This window comes from Ruditapes philippinarum, unplaced genomic scaffold (genome assembly GCF_026571515.1).
Source record: "Ruditapes philippinarum isolate M1 unplaced genomic scaffold, ASM2657151v2 ctg186_1_1_1_1, whole genome shotgun sequence".
NCBI classification, from domain to species: domain Eukaryota; kingdom Metazoa; phylum Mollusca; class Bivalvia; order Venerida; family Veneridae; genus Ruditapes; species Ruditapes philippinarum.
Window position 1 is genome coordinate 126,841 of NW_026860931.1, and position 19,911 is coordinate 146,751.

The 19,911-nt window shown below is 32.5% G+C and overlaps 1 protein-coding gene across 6 annotated transcripts in view; it reads left to right on the forward strand.

Annotated features, from left to right (window-relative positions):
• Window positions 1-19,911, forward strand: part of LOC132713953 (sickle tail protein-like) — a 155,366-nt gene that overhangs the window by 38,754 nt on the left and 96,701 nt on the right. For 5 of the 6 annotated variants that reach the window (XM_060696669.1, XM_060696673.1, XM_060696668.1 and 2 more), the window contains one exon: window positions 15,802-15,898. In XM_060696669.1, the coding sequence (XP_060552652.1) occupies window positions 15,802-15,898 (97 nt within the window). Of the gene's footprint in view, window positions 1-4,250; window positions 4,592-15,801; window positions 15,899-19,911 lie in introns of those variants that run through there. The other variant, XM_060696670.1, reaches the window with a different exon arrangement.

Below are 19,911 nucleotides of genomic sequence, written 5' to 3' on the forward strand. Positions count from 1 at the left end.
TTTAAATGATTTTAGTGAAATATATGTTCTGTTCATACAAATATGTTGTGTCCTGTTTATAAAAGTCCTTTGAAAGTTTTTTTCCTTACCATTTTTTGTCATCACTGCTATAAAATGTGTCCATTATGTGACAACAGCTTAGAGTTAGACATGGCCACCTGCTTCTCTTGTTTTTGGTGAATTTTCATAATTCATAGACATTAAAATAATCAAAATTATCGATTTTTTTTAAATGTGTATCGATTATCGATCAACAGAAAAATATCAATGATACATGGATATCATCTCTATCCATGACAGCTCTACAATGAATATCTTTTTTTTTCTAAAACGATTTAGAAATATAAAGTGGTGTTTAGACCTTAAATTCCATCATGAGGCTGCAATTGGTTGCAGTGTACTTGTACATGAACAGTGGACAAACATTCAAACCAGACAGCACACAATCAGAAAGTGTAGTAAATGAAAATAAAACCGAAGTGAATCCCTTCCTTAGCAATAAACCAGCCTTTATCTTAAATGATGCTTTTACAGTAATGGCTGTTCATACAAAAGATTTATTTACAGCATTTAAAAGTTTTCCCTGGTATTGAGTAATGCTTAAAATGCATGCAACTATTATTTGTCTAAATTAGAATCTTGGAAAATCCCGAGACTTTTCTGATCAAGTGGTTTTGATATTAATCTGAACTGTCTGCAGTTGAAATCAATTATTTACAATGATTTAAGGCAAATGCAAGAAATGATGTGTACAGGGGAAAATATATATTACAGCATTCACTGTGGTGCGACATGCATGTATATAAACAAGTGTACTTCCTGTTACAATTAGGACAGTTCGAGTAATATATATACCGGTATTCTATGTAAGGGATTTTAGAATAACTTGATACAAATGTTTACCATCATAGTATACCCATGAACCAGGTCTTCTGATCAAAGGCCAAAGTCACACTTAGAGATCAGTCCAGAAAATCATTTCTACATACGTTGAGGGATATTGTTATACATTTGTACAAATGTTCACCATGTTGCAGTTCCTAATGTTAAGGTCACACATAGAGGTCAAATGTTAGTTAACAGTATGAAAATTAGTCATCATGAGATTGAGGGATTCTATCACAAATGTTCACCATCATGAGACTGAGAAAACATGCATTACCTAGGTCCATATAATTATGCAAGGTCATGGTCACTGGAGATCTGAAATATCCAGATATTTGTCTCCAGCATATTTCATTATAAATGGAGAGATTTTAGTATTACATGATACAAATTTATGTTCACCATTATAAGATGTAGAAAACCAGTTCTCTAGGTCAAAGTTCAAGGCCACTCATAGAGATTCGAGGAAAATGCTTATCTTAGAGCTAAGCTTCTACATATACTGAGGAATTTTAATTAAACTTGCATAATTGTTAACCAGTGTGAGACAAAGTGTTGTGGTCAAAATTTCGGTCACTTTGGCCAAGATCAATGCCAGACATAGATGTCAAAGGTCAGTTGTAAGAATGAAGATGTGTTGTGTCCTGACAATTCAATCACCAAGAAAACTCATCTAAGGAAAATGTTCACCATCATGAGACTAAGGTCCATACATGGTCAAGGTCACTATAGTGATGATGAAATATGCAGATTTTATCTGAAGTATAACTTTTATCAAGTATCACTTGATAGAAATGTTCACCATTATGAATTGTAGTGTTTGGTGCTTGAACTAGGTCAGTAGGTAAAAAAGGTCAAAGTCACACCTTAAGATCATTGGAAAATGTTCACCATCATGAGACTAAGGTCCATACATGGTCAAGGTCACTATAGTGATGATGAAATATGCAGATTTTATCTGAAGTATAACTTTTATCAAGTATCACTTGATAGAAATGTTCACCATTATGAATTGTAGTGTTTGGTGCTTGAACTAGGTCAGTAGGTAAAAAAGGTCAAAGTCACACCTTAAGATCATTGGAAAAAATTGTCAGCACATATTAGTGCCATGTACAAAATTCAGAATTCTGTATAATATTATGACATGCATATTTTATGATAATGGCATTCTTGTTGATATTAAAACCTGTTTAAATTAACGGATGTAATGATAAGCTCACCCACATGATATGATACATATTGCAGTACAGGGTTCATAACTTAAGGAAAATTGTTTGTAACCCATTTTCACTTTCTGAAGACCTAAATACAAACTTCATACAGTAATATTATTTATCCCATGCCACTTTTGTGACTCCGTAAAAATGATATTGCACGGCTGTGCATATATTTTGACGTGACGTCATTTGCATTATATGAACATGTGTAAAGATGCGCTAAATGTTATAATGTTATACTATAGACGCTTCAATGAAAAATGTCCCTTTTTCAGTTTTAATGGTCTTTATATTTGGTATGTGATAAATAGAATATTATATTAGTGTAAGTTCATTACTGAATTTATTGATCATGTTCAATAAAATAATATCATGATCGCCAGAGGCTTGCATAATATAATTTTATTCAACTCGTTCAATAAATTCAGTATTGAACTTGCACTCATTCAATATTCTCTATGTAATGCTTAAAGTTAATATTAAGTTAAAATGTCACAATTTTCCCTAATTACCAGGTAATTACCAGGTATGAATTAAATGAGTCCTTTGGATTGAAAATAACTCTATGGTTTATTTATATATCAATGTTTCTAGTTTTCTATGAACATTTTGTTAATTAAGATTAAAGTTTTAACTTTATTTTAATACTGTGAAGAATATCCCCATAAATAGGTCCAATTAAATATGCATGCACAAGCGGCTTAATTGTAAAAGGTCTTATGTAAGGTGATAACTGTTTTTAAAATGTTACTTGGGTATAATAAGTACATGTTCTTCAGTTACACAGGTACAGATGACATTTTAGCTAGGCATGCTATAATCATTACATATATTATTATATTATGTATATTGCATATTATTAATTGTTCCATGAACTGTACCTTGAGGGAACAGTAACGATATATTGTACCGGTATACTGTTACTCCATATTTACCACAGAGCAAGTCTGGTTAATAAATTGAGTTGTGAAAGGAACAAGTTCTGTATCTTTGTGTCAAAGATAATATCTGCTGATATGTTTTTAAATAGGGCTGAAATACGGGCTGGTTGTTATATGGGCTGAAATTATGAGATGATGATATGACTTTAAGTACATGACATTATTTGATTATTTGGCCAAAATACATTGAAATAAAAATCAATTCAAAACAGAAATAGGAAAAATAGTCATCACAATTTGTTATTATGATGTCAACCATGCTGTCAACGTTCATTCACAAGTGATTCAGGAATTACAGCAATAAATCTCAATCAAGCTACCATCATTTGATGGTCTGTCTGCTTGAACACAAGCAATAAAACTTCCTTTTAAATTTAAATTTTGTTGTAATCAATTGACACTAATGAATTTGCTGTAAATGATAACTGAAATTGCTGATATAGCCTGTCCATATAGCTTTTCCTCCGTAACGGAGAAAGAAAACTCAATATCGTTTTTTAAGACAGCAAAGTGTATGTTTTGGAATGCTTGATGGATCAATATTGTTCTTTCAACCTGTATCCATTCTAGTATGGAAGCTGACTGTCTTTGGAATACTGGTGGTAAAAATGACGGTGACCGATTTGTATCAATCTAATTAGCTAATTGCATCCAAATTTTCTGCATGATACTGATGCATGCTAATTGAGCAAAGATTGATGGGTGATGTTAAAGAATCAAGTTGGGATTTGAATGGATTTGGTGCTTTATTTAGAGTGTGGGAGAGCTTGATTAGAATTTTGATAATCTTCTCTTTTTGTGACTTGATTTTTGACCTAAACTGGACTGCAGCACAAATCAGAGAAAATTGGATTACATTGTTTAGGAGATTGGATTGTACTGTTGGTGTTAGTGGAGATGTATTCCATAGAGTACACTTCATAGTTGAGTGAAGCTTAAATCAATGTAATCAATACAGTTATATTGGGAATAAGGTCAATAGTAAAGACTTTTAATTACTCTGTGAAAAACAACATCTCAATAAATAGCATACAATAATTATTGTACTTGACGAAATGTTCCCAGTAATACAAACTCAAACTTCCTTTTAAAGAAAATGGATGTCAATTGGCTGTAAATGAAGCTTATTGACTGTTAATTAAAAGTTAAATAGTGTGGCAGGTTTTATAAGTATTGTACTGGTAGTTTCTAGGAGTATGCTCCAATGTTCTAATGACCTTCTTCAGTTGAAAATCAATATGTAGGATTGTACATACTATTGCCTATGAAAGAAAATATAGATCTAGTGGAAATTACACTTTGAATTCTATAGTGATTGGAATTTTAACTGTTAATGCAGAAAGTGACTGGAGTTATGTGGCAGATAAGCTGTTTGATTATTGTGGATAGATTTGCTTGTTATGAGTCAGAAACATCGTAGCCCTCGACCTCTCCGAATTGGAGGTAGGAAAGGTGAGGGCCAAGAAGGTCAAGGTCGTAAATCAAAGGAACCAAAAGACTGGTACCATTACTGTTTGTATAATTGTGGATATTTTCTCTGGCCTGTCTGTAAGTGTTCAAATGCTTTTGTTACCTTATTTTCAATAAAAGTAGGCCAGTAACTTATAGATATCTTATTTAACTAAACAAATTATTAACAATTACTAGTTATAATATCAAATTTGTCACAGGGTCAAATATTTTTCTCTCTTTATTCATCAGATTTTTTTTTTTTTTTTATTTAAAGGAAGATCTAATTTTAGATGCAAATTAGGATTTGGTTCAAACATTAGAACTGCCATACAGAAATTTAACATCAGTGTAGCTGTATTGTAATTAATTCTGATATCTGGAGCTGTAATTATATGTTTCCTTTCAATCTATTGTAAGATAGAGTCAGTATTTTATCTGATTACAGAGTGATTATTCAATTTCATATTGAATTTTAGGGAAATCCAAATTTAACAATGTTAAGCATGTGTTACAAGCTTTATTTTTACTTCTGTAGATTTTGGGGATTTTTTAAGTTGGTGTGCCAGCAGTGTAGTGCCTTCTCTACATAAGAAAGTGCATGCTTGTTTGGTTCAGTAAATACTGTTCTTTAGCATTCTAATCTTTAAGGAGTTAAATTAAATTCTGATGACAAAAGTAAATGTTAAGAAGTGAAATGAAATTTTTTAGCTCAACAATATGAAGAATAGTGGGTCTATCCTTCACACAAACTTAACTTTGGCATTATTAGTCCCCTACCGGTTTAACTGGAGGGGACTTTAGGTTTACCCTCCGTCCGTCTGTCCGTCCGTGTCCGTCTGTCTGTCAGTCCGTCCGTCCACAAAACTGGATCCCGCGATAACGCAAAAAGTACTAAAAATATTTTTATGAAACTTGGTATATGGATAGATGGCAGTATGGAGATTTTGCACGTTGTTCTCTTTTGTTCCTATGTTGAAAATTCTGGTTGCTATGGCAACAAATAGTCTGAAAATATGGCAAATTTAACACATAAACTGGATCCAGTGATAACTCAAAAAGTACTGAAAATACTTTTATGAAACTTGAAATATGGGTAGATGGCAGTCTGGAGATTATGCACATCTTTTTCTTTTCTTCCTATGTTGAAAATTCTGGTTGCTATGGCAACAAATAGTCTGAAAATATGGCAAATTTAACACATAAACTGGATCCAGTGATAATTCAAAAAGTACTGAAAATATTTTTATGAAACTTGAAATATGGGTAGATGGCAGTCTGGAGATTATGCACATCTTTTTCTTTTCTTCCTATGTTGAAAATTCTGGTTGCTATGGCAACAAATAGCCTGAATTTCAAGATTTCTGATTTAAATTGTTCAGCTTTTTTACTATAAGTTCTTTATTTCTTAAGGTGTTTACATTAAACTTTAAATATAAGTTTCTGGTCATCAACCACATTATATGTGACAAGGTTTACAACTCTAGCACAAAAATTATCAGTATTACCTCCCTTGAACATAGAATTTTTATGAAGAAAAAAAAGTTGTCTTTTTTTAAATAACTTCTTTATTTCCTAATGTATCTACTTCAAACTTCATATATATGTTTCTTATTATCACTCAACATTTTTGAGAAGGTTAAATACTCTAGCAAGACTATTTCCAGAATTATGTCCCCCTTGAACTTAGATTTTTTTCAAGAAATTGGTATTTTTTACTCCAACTTCTTCATTCCTTTTAGGATTTACTTTAAAATCCCACATCATAATAATATGACAGGATTGTATAAATATAGTTTCCTTACTAGGCAGGGAAACTTAACACATTACTGTGATATAGACAAACTTAGAACTCAAAAGATTTATGTTCATTCATGTCATTCATTCACTGGTAAAATTGAACGGCCAACTGGTAAAATTGAACGGCCAATGGCCCATCAGAATGTTGCTGGGGTTCTAACCGGTAGGGGACTTATGGATTGCTTGCAATACTATGATAATTGCTTGTAATTATAGGTCACTTACCTTCAACACCAATAACTTTGCCATAAATTTTAAATAAATTATTAGCCCTTTGTGGACATTGAAAATTTGTGGTTACATACACCATGACAGCAGATCAATAACATTTAAGACTTGGATTTTCAAATTATGCTGTGGACAAATATTGAAAATGAAAAAAAGCAAACAACAACAACGTGGCGTAGGGAGAGATCCATCTATCTAACAACTAACAAGATAATTAAAACTATCAAAGGCATCATCATGATACTTGAAATACTTGTTTATCATGACAAGGCACCATAACAACAGGCATTATTAGTCAGTCTTTTAGGAGTAATGTTCCTTTTAACTTAAAATATAAATAAAAATTGATTATTGATAGTCATTAACAGCCAAGCGTTAACAGCGCATACTGTGCTCTTGTTAAGTTATTACCCTTAGTTACCCATTTAAAGTCTTAGCTAGAAGCATTGTGCACTAAGACATTTATTGATTGCTAATTTGTTTAAATTAAAATTCTTAAATATAGAATATAGAGTAAAGGGGAATTGTGATGTAGTGAACAAATGGCAACCAGACTGGACTTCCACTTATGTCATTTACCCCTAGAATGTTGCCCTTTTCCTTTCCTTATTTACCTATAGAATGTGCCTTTTAACTCAGAGATTGAAAAACATATTTTCTCATTTGACACCAACTATATAGGTAAATTTCTGTCATCTGTTGTCCATCATTGTCCACATTTTTTTAAAATAAGATCTCCTAAACCACTAAATGGATTTTGACCAAACTTTACAAGAATGATCTTAAGATGTTCTATAAATGGTTCAGGTTTGCTGATACATAGGTCACATAAGCTAAAAAAAGACTTTAAAAATGAAATTATTTCATAATTATCTTCTTCTCAGAAACTACAATGCCCATAGCTATGATATTTGGCATGTTACATCACTTTGCAGTCTTTTACAAAAGTTTTATGAATCAAAATTGACCCTGCCCATGGGAAAAATTCATGAAGGAAATTACATTTAAGCCTTCTTTTGTGAAACTGCCTTGCCCAGAGTTAAGAGTTTTTGCATGGAGCATTACCTTGTGGACCTGTACAGAAGTGATATAAGTCATTCTCTTTGAATCAAAAATGGTAACTGATTTAAATAGACTCCATACGACAATCAAAACATAATAAAATGTAATCAAGAAAGTGGCCCCATTTTTTTTCTGTAGATTCCATAGTAATGTCCCAAATTTGGATGTGGCCACAACAAAAAACAATGTAACAAGATTAAGGTCAATGATGAAATCTGGACACAGCTAATGTCCATTTAAAAATGCATGTCTATGTGAATTAACAAAATTGAAAATCTGAGTTCTACGATGACCACATGTTTCTCAGCAGGTGACTGACATGTCATGACATTTCCTACCAAAATGTTCCGTCCGTCCGTCCCCTTTTCTTGTCCGGGACATAACTTTGAAACAACAAGAGGTATCAACATGAAACTTTGTAGGTAGATAGATCTCATTGAGTAGGTGTGCAGTGCACAAGAACTGTAACTCTGCCTTGCCTATTTTTTGAATTATTCCCCTTTGTTTATTTTTACACTTTGAACTTTGTCCGGGACATAACTCTAAAAGTATAAGAGGTATCAACATGAAACTTTGTAGGTAGATAGATCTCATTGAGTAGGTGTGCAGTGAACAAGAACCGTAACTCTGCCTTGCCTAAGTTTTGAATTATCCCCCTTTGTTTATTTTTACACTTTGAACTTTGTCCGGGACATAACTCTAAATGTATAAGAGGTATCAACATGAAACTTTGTAGGTAGATAGATCTCATTGAGTAGGTGTGCAGTGCACAAAAACCGTAACTCTGCCTTGCCTAATTTTTGAATTATCCCCCTTTGTTTATTTTACACTTTGAACTTTGTCTGGGACATAACTCTAAAACTATAAGTGGTATCAACATGAAATTTTGTAGGTAGAAAGATCTCATTGAGTAGGTGTGCAGTGCACAAGAACCGTAACTCTGCCTTGCCTAATTTTTGAATTATTCCCCTTTGTTTATTTTTACACTTTGAACTTTGTCCAGGACATAACTGTAAAACTATAAGAGGTATCAACATGAAACTTTGTAGGTAGATAGATCTCATTGAGTAGGTGTGCAGTGCACAAGAACCATAACTCTGCCTTGCCTAATTTTTTAATTATCCCCCTTTGTTTATTTTCACACTTTGAACTTTGTCCAGGACATAACTCTAAAACTATAAGAGGTATCAACATGAAACTTTGTAGGTAGATAGATCTCATTAAGTAGGTTTGCAGTGCACAAGAACTGTAACACTGTCTTGCCTACTTTTGGAGTAATTGCCCTTTGTTCATTTTGACACTTTGAACTTTGTCCGGGACATTACTCTGAAATTATAAGAGATATCTGAACATGAAACTTTGTAGATAGATAGGTCTCATTGGATGGAAGTGCAGTGCTTAAGAATCATTACTCTGCCTTGCCTTATTTTGAAGTAATTGCCCTTTGTTTATTTTTACTTTTTGACTTTTGTCCAGGACATAACTTTAAAACTATTAGAGATATCAACATGAAACTTTGTAGGTAGCTAGATATAATTGGATAGAACTGCAATGCTTAAAGAACCTAAACAAAGCCTGGTCTAATTTTGGAGTTATTGCCCTTTGTTCATTTTTACACTTTGAATTTTACCAGGGACATAACTCTGATATCATCAGGAAACTTTATAGATAGATAGATCTCATTGAATAGAAGTGCAGTGCAAAAAAACATAACTCCTCCTTGCCTAATTTTGGAGTTTTTTGCCCTTTGTTCATTTTTTTTATACTTTCCTGTGTCCAGAACCTTCTCGGGGAGCATCACCCGGTTCAACCGGTTCTTGTTTTGAAAAGTTAACAACAGAGACCAAATTATGTATACATGTGACACCTATACTGATTCACCCCCTGGCTTGGGGGTCACTTGGTTTACAAAGACTTGCTTTTAATCTTCTACTGAGAGCTTAACATATTTGTCATTAAGCACCAACTTGTATTCCTAATGTAAGTCATATAAATCATTTGTTGTATTGAAGTGTCAAAATGGGAAAGGCAAAGACACTATTGGCCAATTTATTCAGTCTTCGTGTCATTGCCCCAATAGTCGAAGACACGATAGTTGGTCAATTTATTGAGTCTTCGTGTCTTGCCCTGAAAGTTGAAGACACAATAATTGGCTAATTTATTGAGTGAAAGTGTCTTTGCCCCGAAAGTCAGAGAGACAAAAATTTGGTCAATTATTGTGTCTTTGCCTTTCGCATTTTAAGGTGAAAACACGATGACACAACAAATATAGGGCTCCAATACGAAGATTTCGTTCCTCCCCCAACAATAATTCTGCAGAAGGAGATCTCGTGTCTCGCCTTTTTAAAAAAACCGTTATTTCACCTAAAATATATTGTGGCTTCATGTCGGCACCTCAAAAGTCGAAGACAAAGACACAATAAGGGGGCACATTATCCTGTCTTCGTGACATCCACCATAGCAAACAAAACTATGTCTTGGACAGGAGGAGTCCAAGGCCATTTTTTACAGTCATTTAGTTGTGATGCACAACATATAATTTTGTAATTATATTTGTCCTGTAAGTTGACCACAACCCATATTATATTCCAAATATGGAAAACCCTTGTTAGCACCCTAGAGGAAGCATTTTTAGCTTGACTTGTTTTTTTTGAAGAAAAAATTAAGGTATTGTTACCGTCATCAGGCAGTGTTCCCGTTGCCGTCTGGAAACTTTAAACCTGATCATAACTTTTTAAGTTATTGAATATTTACTGATTTTTGCTGTATTTGACTGTTACTTGGTAATCAATATATGGATTATCTTCATACTTGGACAAAACAACCTTTTGGACAGGACCTTCTAAAAGGTTGAACTCACCTTGACTTTTAAATGACCTTGACCGTTTATTTTTTCAAATAGATAAGGTGTCTGGTAGGGGTATGAATTACCTTTTTTGATAGTTATAATTGTATCTGGTAGTTGTATCTGCACCCTACCTAACTTAAAAAGAAACAATACTGTTAGAAAAGTTTCACATGCCTCAGAAATGCCTTTTAAGTTTGTTGTAATTTTATAGAATTCTAAAAAGTTACTCATTGACCAATTACCTGAACCATCGTTTTTTTACATCGGTTCTTTTCGACCTAGTGTATAGTGACAAAATCACTAGACATGTTGGAATGATGGATAAACTGTTTAAAATTAAATCAAATATTGCATGACAAGTGTTGAGCATGGCATAAAAGAAAATATTACAGGTTTGGTTATATGTGTTATATATGTGAGTTTGTTCTTCTACATATCATACATATCCAGTTGAGATTTGTTCATGGAAATTTATGCTTCATGCATAAACATAGAAAAAATACTTTTATGAATGCATTCTCCTGATAACCAATCAAATAAAATTCATTTTCAATTCAGTTTTTAGCTCGACTTTTCTATGAAAAGGGGAGCTATCCTACTCGCCCCGGCGTCGGCGTCGGCGTCGGCGTTAGCGTTGGCGTCACACCTTGGTTAAGTTTTTCGTACCACCCCACTTTATTTCAGAAGTATTACAAGTATGGCTTTGAAACTTACCATACTTGTTCACCATCATAACCTCCATCTACAGACAAGAGTACATAACTCTGTCAAGGTTTTTGACAGAATTATGGCCTTTTTTGACTTAGAAAGTGTATTGAGCTTGGTTAAGTTTTTTGTACCACCTCACTTTATTTCAAAACCATTGGAGGTATTGCTTTGAAACTGACCATACTTGTTTACCATCACGACCTTCATCAACAGACAAGAGGACATAACTCTGTCAAGGTTTTTGACAGAATTATGCCCTTTTTGACTTAGAAAATACATTGAATATGGGTAAAATCCACTTATTGCCTTAACCCTTTGAGATATTGCTTTGAAACTTTTAATGCTATTTCACATCATTACCCCCATCTGTACGCAAGAGAAGGTAACTCTGTCAAGGATTTGTTTTAAAAATTAAGGCCTTTTATCGACTTAGAATCTTGGTTAAGTTTTTAGTACCAGTCCACTTTTTGACTGAACTGTTTGAGATATTAATTTGAAAGTTGGAATACTTGTTTACCATCATGGTCCCAAAACATGGGCAGGAGAAGGTAATTCTTTAAGGATTTTATTTGAATTATGGCCCTTTTTGACTTAGAAACTCAGTTAAGATTTTCATTCTTGTCCACTTGTTGACTTAACCATTTGAGATATTACTTTGGAAGTTGGAGTTCTTATGTGCCATCATGAGACCTATCTGTAAGCAAGAGAAGATAACTCTGTGAAAATGTTTCTTGATTTGTACTTAGAAATTCCTAGTTAAAGTCTTGTGTGCCCTTAACTGTCAAAGTTTTGTTTTATAGGCAAGCACTAAAAAAGTCGAGCGCGCTGTCCTTCTGACAGCTCTTGTTGTATTTTCTGATCGTAAGATCAGTAAATACATAGCTAACATCCACGGTCTAACACAGAATTTCCTAACAGTCCTAACAACGCAAAGTAGTTCTCACTCAAAACTGCTTAAAAACCAGCAATTTAAAAGAAAGAATAATTTTAAATGTAGGCATTTAACGAATTACAGTGCATTAAAAGTTTAGATTAGTCAATAGAAATATGAGGTTACAATCACAAATTTCGTGGATGAATATCTTTTTTACCCAATGAAAAATGTTCGGCTATTTCCGTAAAGCTTCGGATTATCATGAATATCATTTTAATCAATGAAAATGCTATTTTTAGCTATGCTGATTACCGAATACTCCAGAGCGTAGTACACAAATAAATCTGACTGTCGAGTAGTGGAATATATACATGTCGGACTGTTTTGGCGAGAAGATTTTCGATAAATTATTTTCATCAGTGTTAAACAACAGGTTTATCGTGAACAAAATACCTCGAAATTAATAAGGATTACAAACACGAAATGGAAATTCTCAATTTAGAATTACATAATGTATTCGTTTTTATTCAAGGTTCATATCATGTATAACTTCGCCGTGGTGCAGAGGTAAGCGGTCTTGTTGAGGGTGTGAGAGGCCTATGGTTCAAATCCTAGTCGAGGCAATTCTATTTTTTTTCATGCAAAATTCCATATGTAAATCTCAAACTGTTAAAGAAGAAAATCAAAACGCTGTCGCTGCGTAAGATGAATTATAGTATATAAAAATAAACTTATACAGGAAAGTACATACAGATAGTCAGTTATAATGATTTAGATTGCAAAGATCAGAAAATACCATAGAGCTGCAGCCCTTTGATTAATTTCTTGATGCTACAAAATAAATGCTAAGCTGCAAGTGTTTTGATTAGTTTCATTATAAATATTTGCATGCACATGTAGCACACAACAGTTTGCTTTTCATTAAAAGTTTTATTGCTACTTTCTATAGCTTTTGTTTTCAAAATCAAATCAATACTTGCTATGATTAATTACGCAAGTCTCAGATTTCTATTAAAACTTCATGTATTTAAATGAAAGTAATGGCAAAGTGTTGATAGGGCAATAATTGCTGAGTGGGCACCAAGACTAGATCAATACAAGAGCAGACTATTGTTGCTAGTAAATCACACTAAACAGACAACTTGGCCTAACATTCTTTAATCCTCATGCACTGTAACATACAGCTTTAACAATGATTGAATGTTTCTTAATGGAACAGGGTTATTATGATACCTGATTGATTGATTCAAAATGCCTTATGTAACCATCACCACACAATAAATTTTGTAATACTTTGAATTCTGAATACATGTAGTACATTGTTGTGCTCTCACCTGGGGGCAGGATTTGCCCTTGTCCATCATCTCTCAGGTTGTCAGCTTTACACTTATACACACATTTCTGTTCTGTTTCATTATGAGTACTTTTAAATTTTAATGGTTTCATAATGAATAACTCAATATTTTAAGGGTTTGATTATGAATCATCTAATATTTTAAGGGTTTCATTATGCATCAGCTAATATTTTAAGGTTTTCATTATGAATCAGTTGATATTTTAAGGGTTTCATTATGACTCAGTTGACATTTTAAGGGTTTCATTATGCATCAGCTAATATTTTAAGGGTTTCATTATGCATCAGTTAAAGGAACTCCACTGAGGTTTATAAGCCTGAAAACATAACATTTTAATTTTTTACAAAGATAAACATGAGCACTTTAAACAGAAATATAAATTAAATATAACTAAGAAATATACAAGAAATACATTGGATATTGTAAGTTTGTGCTATTTTCAGTCGGATATGATTGAAAAGCCTTTAAACGCTTTTCAATTTTGGGTCATTTTTCACTATTATAATAATTATTCTGGAAAAACGCAGCGAGCTAATGGTCTGAAATTTTGCACATAAGTCATTAGTATAGATCTACATCGAATGGAGCAATAATCTCAAAAAAATATTTCCAGTCCCGTTATGTCAAAAGACCTCAGTGGAGTCCCTTTAATATTTTAAGATTTCATTATGCATCAGCGGGCAGCTCATATTTTAAAGGTAACTTTCATTATGAATCAGTTGACATTTTGAGGGTTTCATTATGAATCAGTTGACATTTTGAGGGTTTCATTATGAATCAGTTGACATTTTGAGGGTTTCATTATGAATCAGTTGACATTTTAAGGGTTTCATTATGAATCAGTTGACATTTTAAGGGTTTCATTATGAATCAGTTGACATTTTGAGGGTTTCATTATGAATCAGTTGACATTTTTAGGGTTTCATTATGAATCAGTTGACATTTTAAGGGTTTCATTATGAATCAGTTGACATTTTAAGGGTTTCATTATGAATCAGTTGACATTTTAAGGGTTTCATTATGAATCAGTTGACATTTTAAGGGTTTCATAATAAACGAACTCAACAGCATACGGTTGGGTCTTACTGCATGTGGTATACAGTCAAACTTGTATTAAACAACCGCTCAAGTGAAACACCAAAAATGGTTGCTAAATAAAATGGTCTCTTAAGACAAAGCATAAAAAAATTTATTGATGACATATTCCTTTGCAATTTGGGGTGTTTTTATGCATTTATGAATTAATAATTATAACTCTCTGATAATCTAAATAGATTCTAAAATTTAGAAAATGACTTTCTGATATTTATTGACAAAATGGTTTTGATCTGTTAGGCCTATACACACATTTGGATATTTTCCAGAATTTTTAAGCTCCTCCATTTCTTGCTTGTCCCTGACATTAAACTTTTTTTAAGTGTAAAACCCCAAAACTTCAACCTACGTCTAATTACAATGATTAATTCAACTAACTGCTCATCATGTTCATAGTCAATTCATTGTGTTCTAAATATCAACAGAAAAGTGTATACAGCATCACAGTAGGGGTGGAACCTTGCTTTGTTTTATCAATTTTATTGGATAATATGTGACACACATATACTTAACTTCATGTGCATAGGCTACTAGTTTTTGAAATTAATGTTTTTCACACAGGCATTGGGTTTTTTGATTCTTGACACTTGTGATTGCATGAGGCTGTGTTTCTATAAAACACTAAACAGAGATCACTCAATGAAAAGATAGATAACAATAAACTGACTAATTAGTGGCTGCTGGTCTTGTTGAGCAAAAGTCACTTAATACATAAAAGATACAGAGAGTAAATCGAAGTGCAATAGTCGCTTAATATATGTGGTCACATGGGCAAGTTAGACTGTACATATTGTTATTGTGGGCATGGGAAACCCTTACAGCTACTCTATGATGCAAATTTTAAAGTAGTTATTTCAACTTACTATTACATAATTTATTGATAAAGAAAATTGTGTGTGTGTTCTTTTCCAGATCAACTGTAAAAAATGTTATTTACACTTGTCTATCACTTCTTTCTTTCTGAGTCTCTCTTTGAAAAATAGACTTTTAGCGGTGGTTCTAGATATATATATATTCTAGATACCCATATTTGATTGAGAAAGGACATTTTGAGGTTTCACCTTCTGTAAGTAGAGAATCACATTGTAAAGTGTGTCAGTATGATAGAGGGACATCAGTATTTTGTGGGGGATTTAATTATTAACTCTCTCCTCATTATATATCTTAAATGGACTTGTCTATATTTCTGTCTGAACAAAACCATTCATCAATTTAGGGAAAATTTTAGTAGCCATCAGCAGGCTAAAGGTTGAAGCTCTGACAAACTAGAAAACTTATTGTTAGCAATTACTAGCAACAATTACAGATGTTTATGAATTATGTTTTTGTTATTTTTCAGCTCCAACACAGTCAATTACAAATGGAGACAGGACAGACAACTCTGATGAAGGAAACAGTGTAAGGGGAGCCTACTCAACTACTAGAGAAAGGTCAAGGTTAGTTAATTTGTCTTGCTTTCTCTTACACAAATTAACATTGATTTACATACTTAAATATTAAATTCTTGTTTGTAGATTAAATTGCCTTCTCAAACAAAAGCAAAAAAAACAAAAAACTTTTACATTACATGTATTATTATTTCAATGAAAAAGAAATCACCTTTACCATGCTAAGTTTGTGTTTACTTGTCCTGGTTAGAATGAGGAACTAACCTGGGAGGGAGGATGATTTGAGAGCAGAGACAAACCAATAATATGATTTGAGAGGGAGGGAGTAACCATTAATATGATTTGAGAGGGAGGGACTAACTAATACTATGATTTGAGATGGAGTGAGTAACCATTAATATGAATTGAGAGGGAGCGACTAACCAATAATATGATTTGAGAGGGAGGGAGTAACCATTAATATGATTTGAGAGGGAGGGACTAACCAATAATAAGATTTGAGAGGGGGGGACTAACCAATAATATGATTTGAGAGGTAGGAACTAACCATTAATATGATTTGAGAGGGAAGAACTATCCTTTAATATGATTTGAGAGGGAGGAACTTACCAGTAATGTGATTTGAGACGGAAGAACTAACCATAAGGGAGGAACTAACCATTAATATAGTATGAGAGGGACTTTAGACAACAAATAAGATTTCTTAACAAACCCGTAGCTGCCTTTATTATTCAAGACATTGAATATAAAGGTGTTTTTTGACTGCCTACTTGAACCAAATTTGGTAAGTTTAAATAGCTAATAAATGCTTACCTGCATCTTTGTAGTCAACCAACCATCTCTTTTCATTTTCTCTTAAACTTTTGCAGTAAGTGGCTGATTGAAAAGTTTAATTAAAACTGCTATAGAACCGGCATACTTACTTTAAAGTAGAACATGCTAGACAGAAACTAATTGATTAGCCATTCTTCATTGCTTGAATAGAAAAACCTGTACTTTACCACATATTTCCCTAAGAAATAATGCATTTGGTGCAATGTGAGAAAATAAACCATTTTAGCTGACATTTACCAGTAAATTTACACTTAAATTCTATTCTTTAGAGGCAATTTATGCTACAAGGTATTAAGAATAAGAATTTATAGTGCATATTTTTATGTTAAATTTCAGAATTGGTTAATAGTTAATTATATTCATAACATTAATTGCATATCATTTTTAGCTCGACTTTTTTTTTTTTGAAAAAAAAAAGTAGAGGTATTGTTATAGTCAGGTCGGCGTTGCCGTTGCCGTTGCCGTTGCCGTCTCCGTTGCCGTTGCCGTTGCCGTTGCCGTCCGAAAACTTGTACCTGGATCATAACTTTTTTATTTCTTGGTGTATTGTCTTCATACTTGGCCACAACAACCCTTGGGACAAGACCTTTCAGTAGACCACACTAACCTTGACCTTCATCCATAAATGACCTTGACCTTCAAGGTTAAAAGTCCAATTTTTGCTTGTTCATGCTGTTATTGGCTGTTACTTTGTTATTTTTGAATGGATTGTCTTCAAACTTGAACATAATAATCTTCAAGGATATCCCTTAAAAATAACCAGTCAGACCTTGACATTCACTCATCAATGACCTTGACTTTGAAGGTCAAATTATTGAAATTTTCATTTTTTTGGCTATTATTGGCTGTAACTTTGTTATTTTTGAATGGATTGTCTTCAAACTTGAACATAATAATCTTCAAAGATAACTGTTAAAAATATATCGAAAGACCTTGACCTTCACTCATTAATGACATTGCCTTTGAAGGTCAAATTATTGAAATTTTCATTGTTTTGGCAGTAACTGACTGTAACTTTGCTATTTTTGAAGGGATAAACTTCATATTATAACAGAACATTCTTAAGGATAAGACCTTGTTGTTTATCAAACCCAAATTTGCTTGGGCTCTTTAATGACCTTGACCTTGAAGGTTATATTACTGAATTTTCTCAGATTGTGCATTTATCGGTGTCTGTGTATGTATAGTATATGTATTATATATAAATATATATATAAATGTGTGTGTATATATATACATATATGCAGGTATATATATATATATATATATATATATATATATATATATATAAATATATATATATATATGCATGTATATATATATATATACATATATAGATATATATATATATATCAAATATATATATATATATATCAAATATATATATATATATATATATATATATATATATATATATATATATATATATACATATATATACATGTATATAATTGCGTCATGTTTTTCTATTTTTAGAAATTGCGTCATTTTTTCTATTTTTAGAAATTGCGTCATTGTTGCTATTTTTAGAAATTGCGTCATTGTTTCTATTTTTAGAAATTGCGTCTTTGTTTCTATTTTTAGAAATTGCGTCATTGTTTCTATTTTTAGAAATTGCGTCATGTTTTTCTATTTTTAGAAATTGCGTCATTTTTTTTCTATTTTTAGAAATTGCGTCATTTTTTTCTATTTTTAGAAATTGCGTCATTGTTTTTCTATTTTTAGAAATTGCGTCATGTTTTTCTATTTTTAGAAATTGCGTCATTTTTTCTATTTTTAGAAATTGCGTCATGTTTTTCTATTTTTAGAAATTGCGTCATTTTTCTATTTTTAGAATTTGCGTCATTTTTTCCTATTTTTAGAAATTGCGTCATTTTTGTTTTATTTTTAGAAATTGCGTCATTTTTTTCTATTTTTAGTAATTGCGTCATTTTTTTCTATTTTTAGTAATTGCGTCATTTTTTTCTATTTTTAGAAATTGCGTCATTGTTGCTATTTTTAGAAATTGCGTCATTTTTTTTCTATTTTTAGAAATTGCGTCATTGTTTCTATTTTTAGAAATCGCGTCATTTTTTTTTCTATTTTTAGAAATTGCGTCATTTTTTCTATTTTTAGAAATTGCGTCATTTTTTTCTATTTTTAGAAATTGCGTCATTTTTTCTATTTTTAGAAATTGCATCATTGTTGCTATTTTTAGAAATTGCGTCATTGTTGCTATTTTTAGAATTTGCGTACTGTTGCTATTTTTAGAAATATGCTTACTGTTTCTATTCATATATATACAAAATATATAAACAAAACTAATGTGACAAGACAGACCAACTAAATTTATAAAAAGGAAACATCAATATATGTTCAAACCTTTCTATGTTTGCGTTTAGAAAAAGTAAAAAGTCGAGCGTTGCCCCCGCCCGGCGGTGGCTCTTGTTATTATATGCCGGAAAGAATTTCGTGCATATTATGTTATATACCACCTGGCGTCCATCCATGTCCATTTGTCCATCCGTCCGTCGGTTAGCAATTTGGTTTCCGGAGCATAACTAAAGTTCAATTTGGCCCACAATATTCAAACTTCATAGTATGATTGTCCATATTGGGTAGAAGACCCCAATTGATTTTGGGGTCACAAGGTCAAAGGTCAGGGTCACTATTACCTTAAAACTGAAAACAGTTTCCGGAGCATAACTTAAGTTCCATTTGGCCCACAGTGTTCAAACTTCATAGGATGATTGTCCAATTGGGTAGAAGACCTCAACTGATTTTGGGGTCACAAGGTCAAAGGTCAAGGTCATTGTTACTTTAAAATTGAAAACAGTTTCCGGAGCATAAATTAAGTTCCATTTGGCCCACAATATTCAAACTTCATAGGATGATTGTCCATATTAGGTAAAAGACCCCTATTGATTTTGGGGTCACAATGTCAAAGTTCAATGTCACTATAACCTTAAAGCTGAAAACAGTTTCCTTAGCATAACATTAGTTCCATTTGGCCCAAAGTGTTCAAACTTCATAGGATGATTGTCCATATTGGGTGGAAGACCCCTATTGATTTTTGGTTCACAAGGTCAAAGGTCAAGGTCACTATTACCTTAAAACTGAAAACAGTTTCTGGAACATAACTTAAGTTTCATTTGGCCAACAGTGTTTTAACTTCATAGGATGATTGTCCATATTGGGTAGAAGACCCCTATCGATTTTAGGGTTACAAGGTCAAGGTCACTATTACT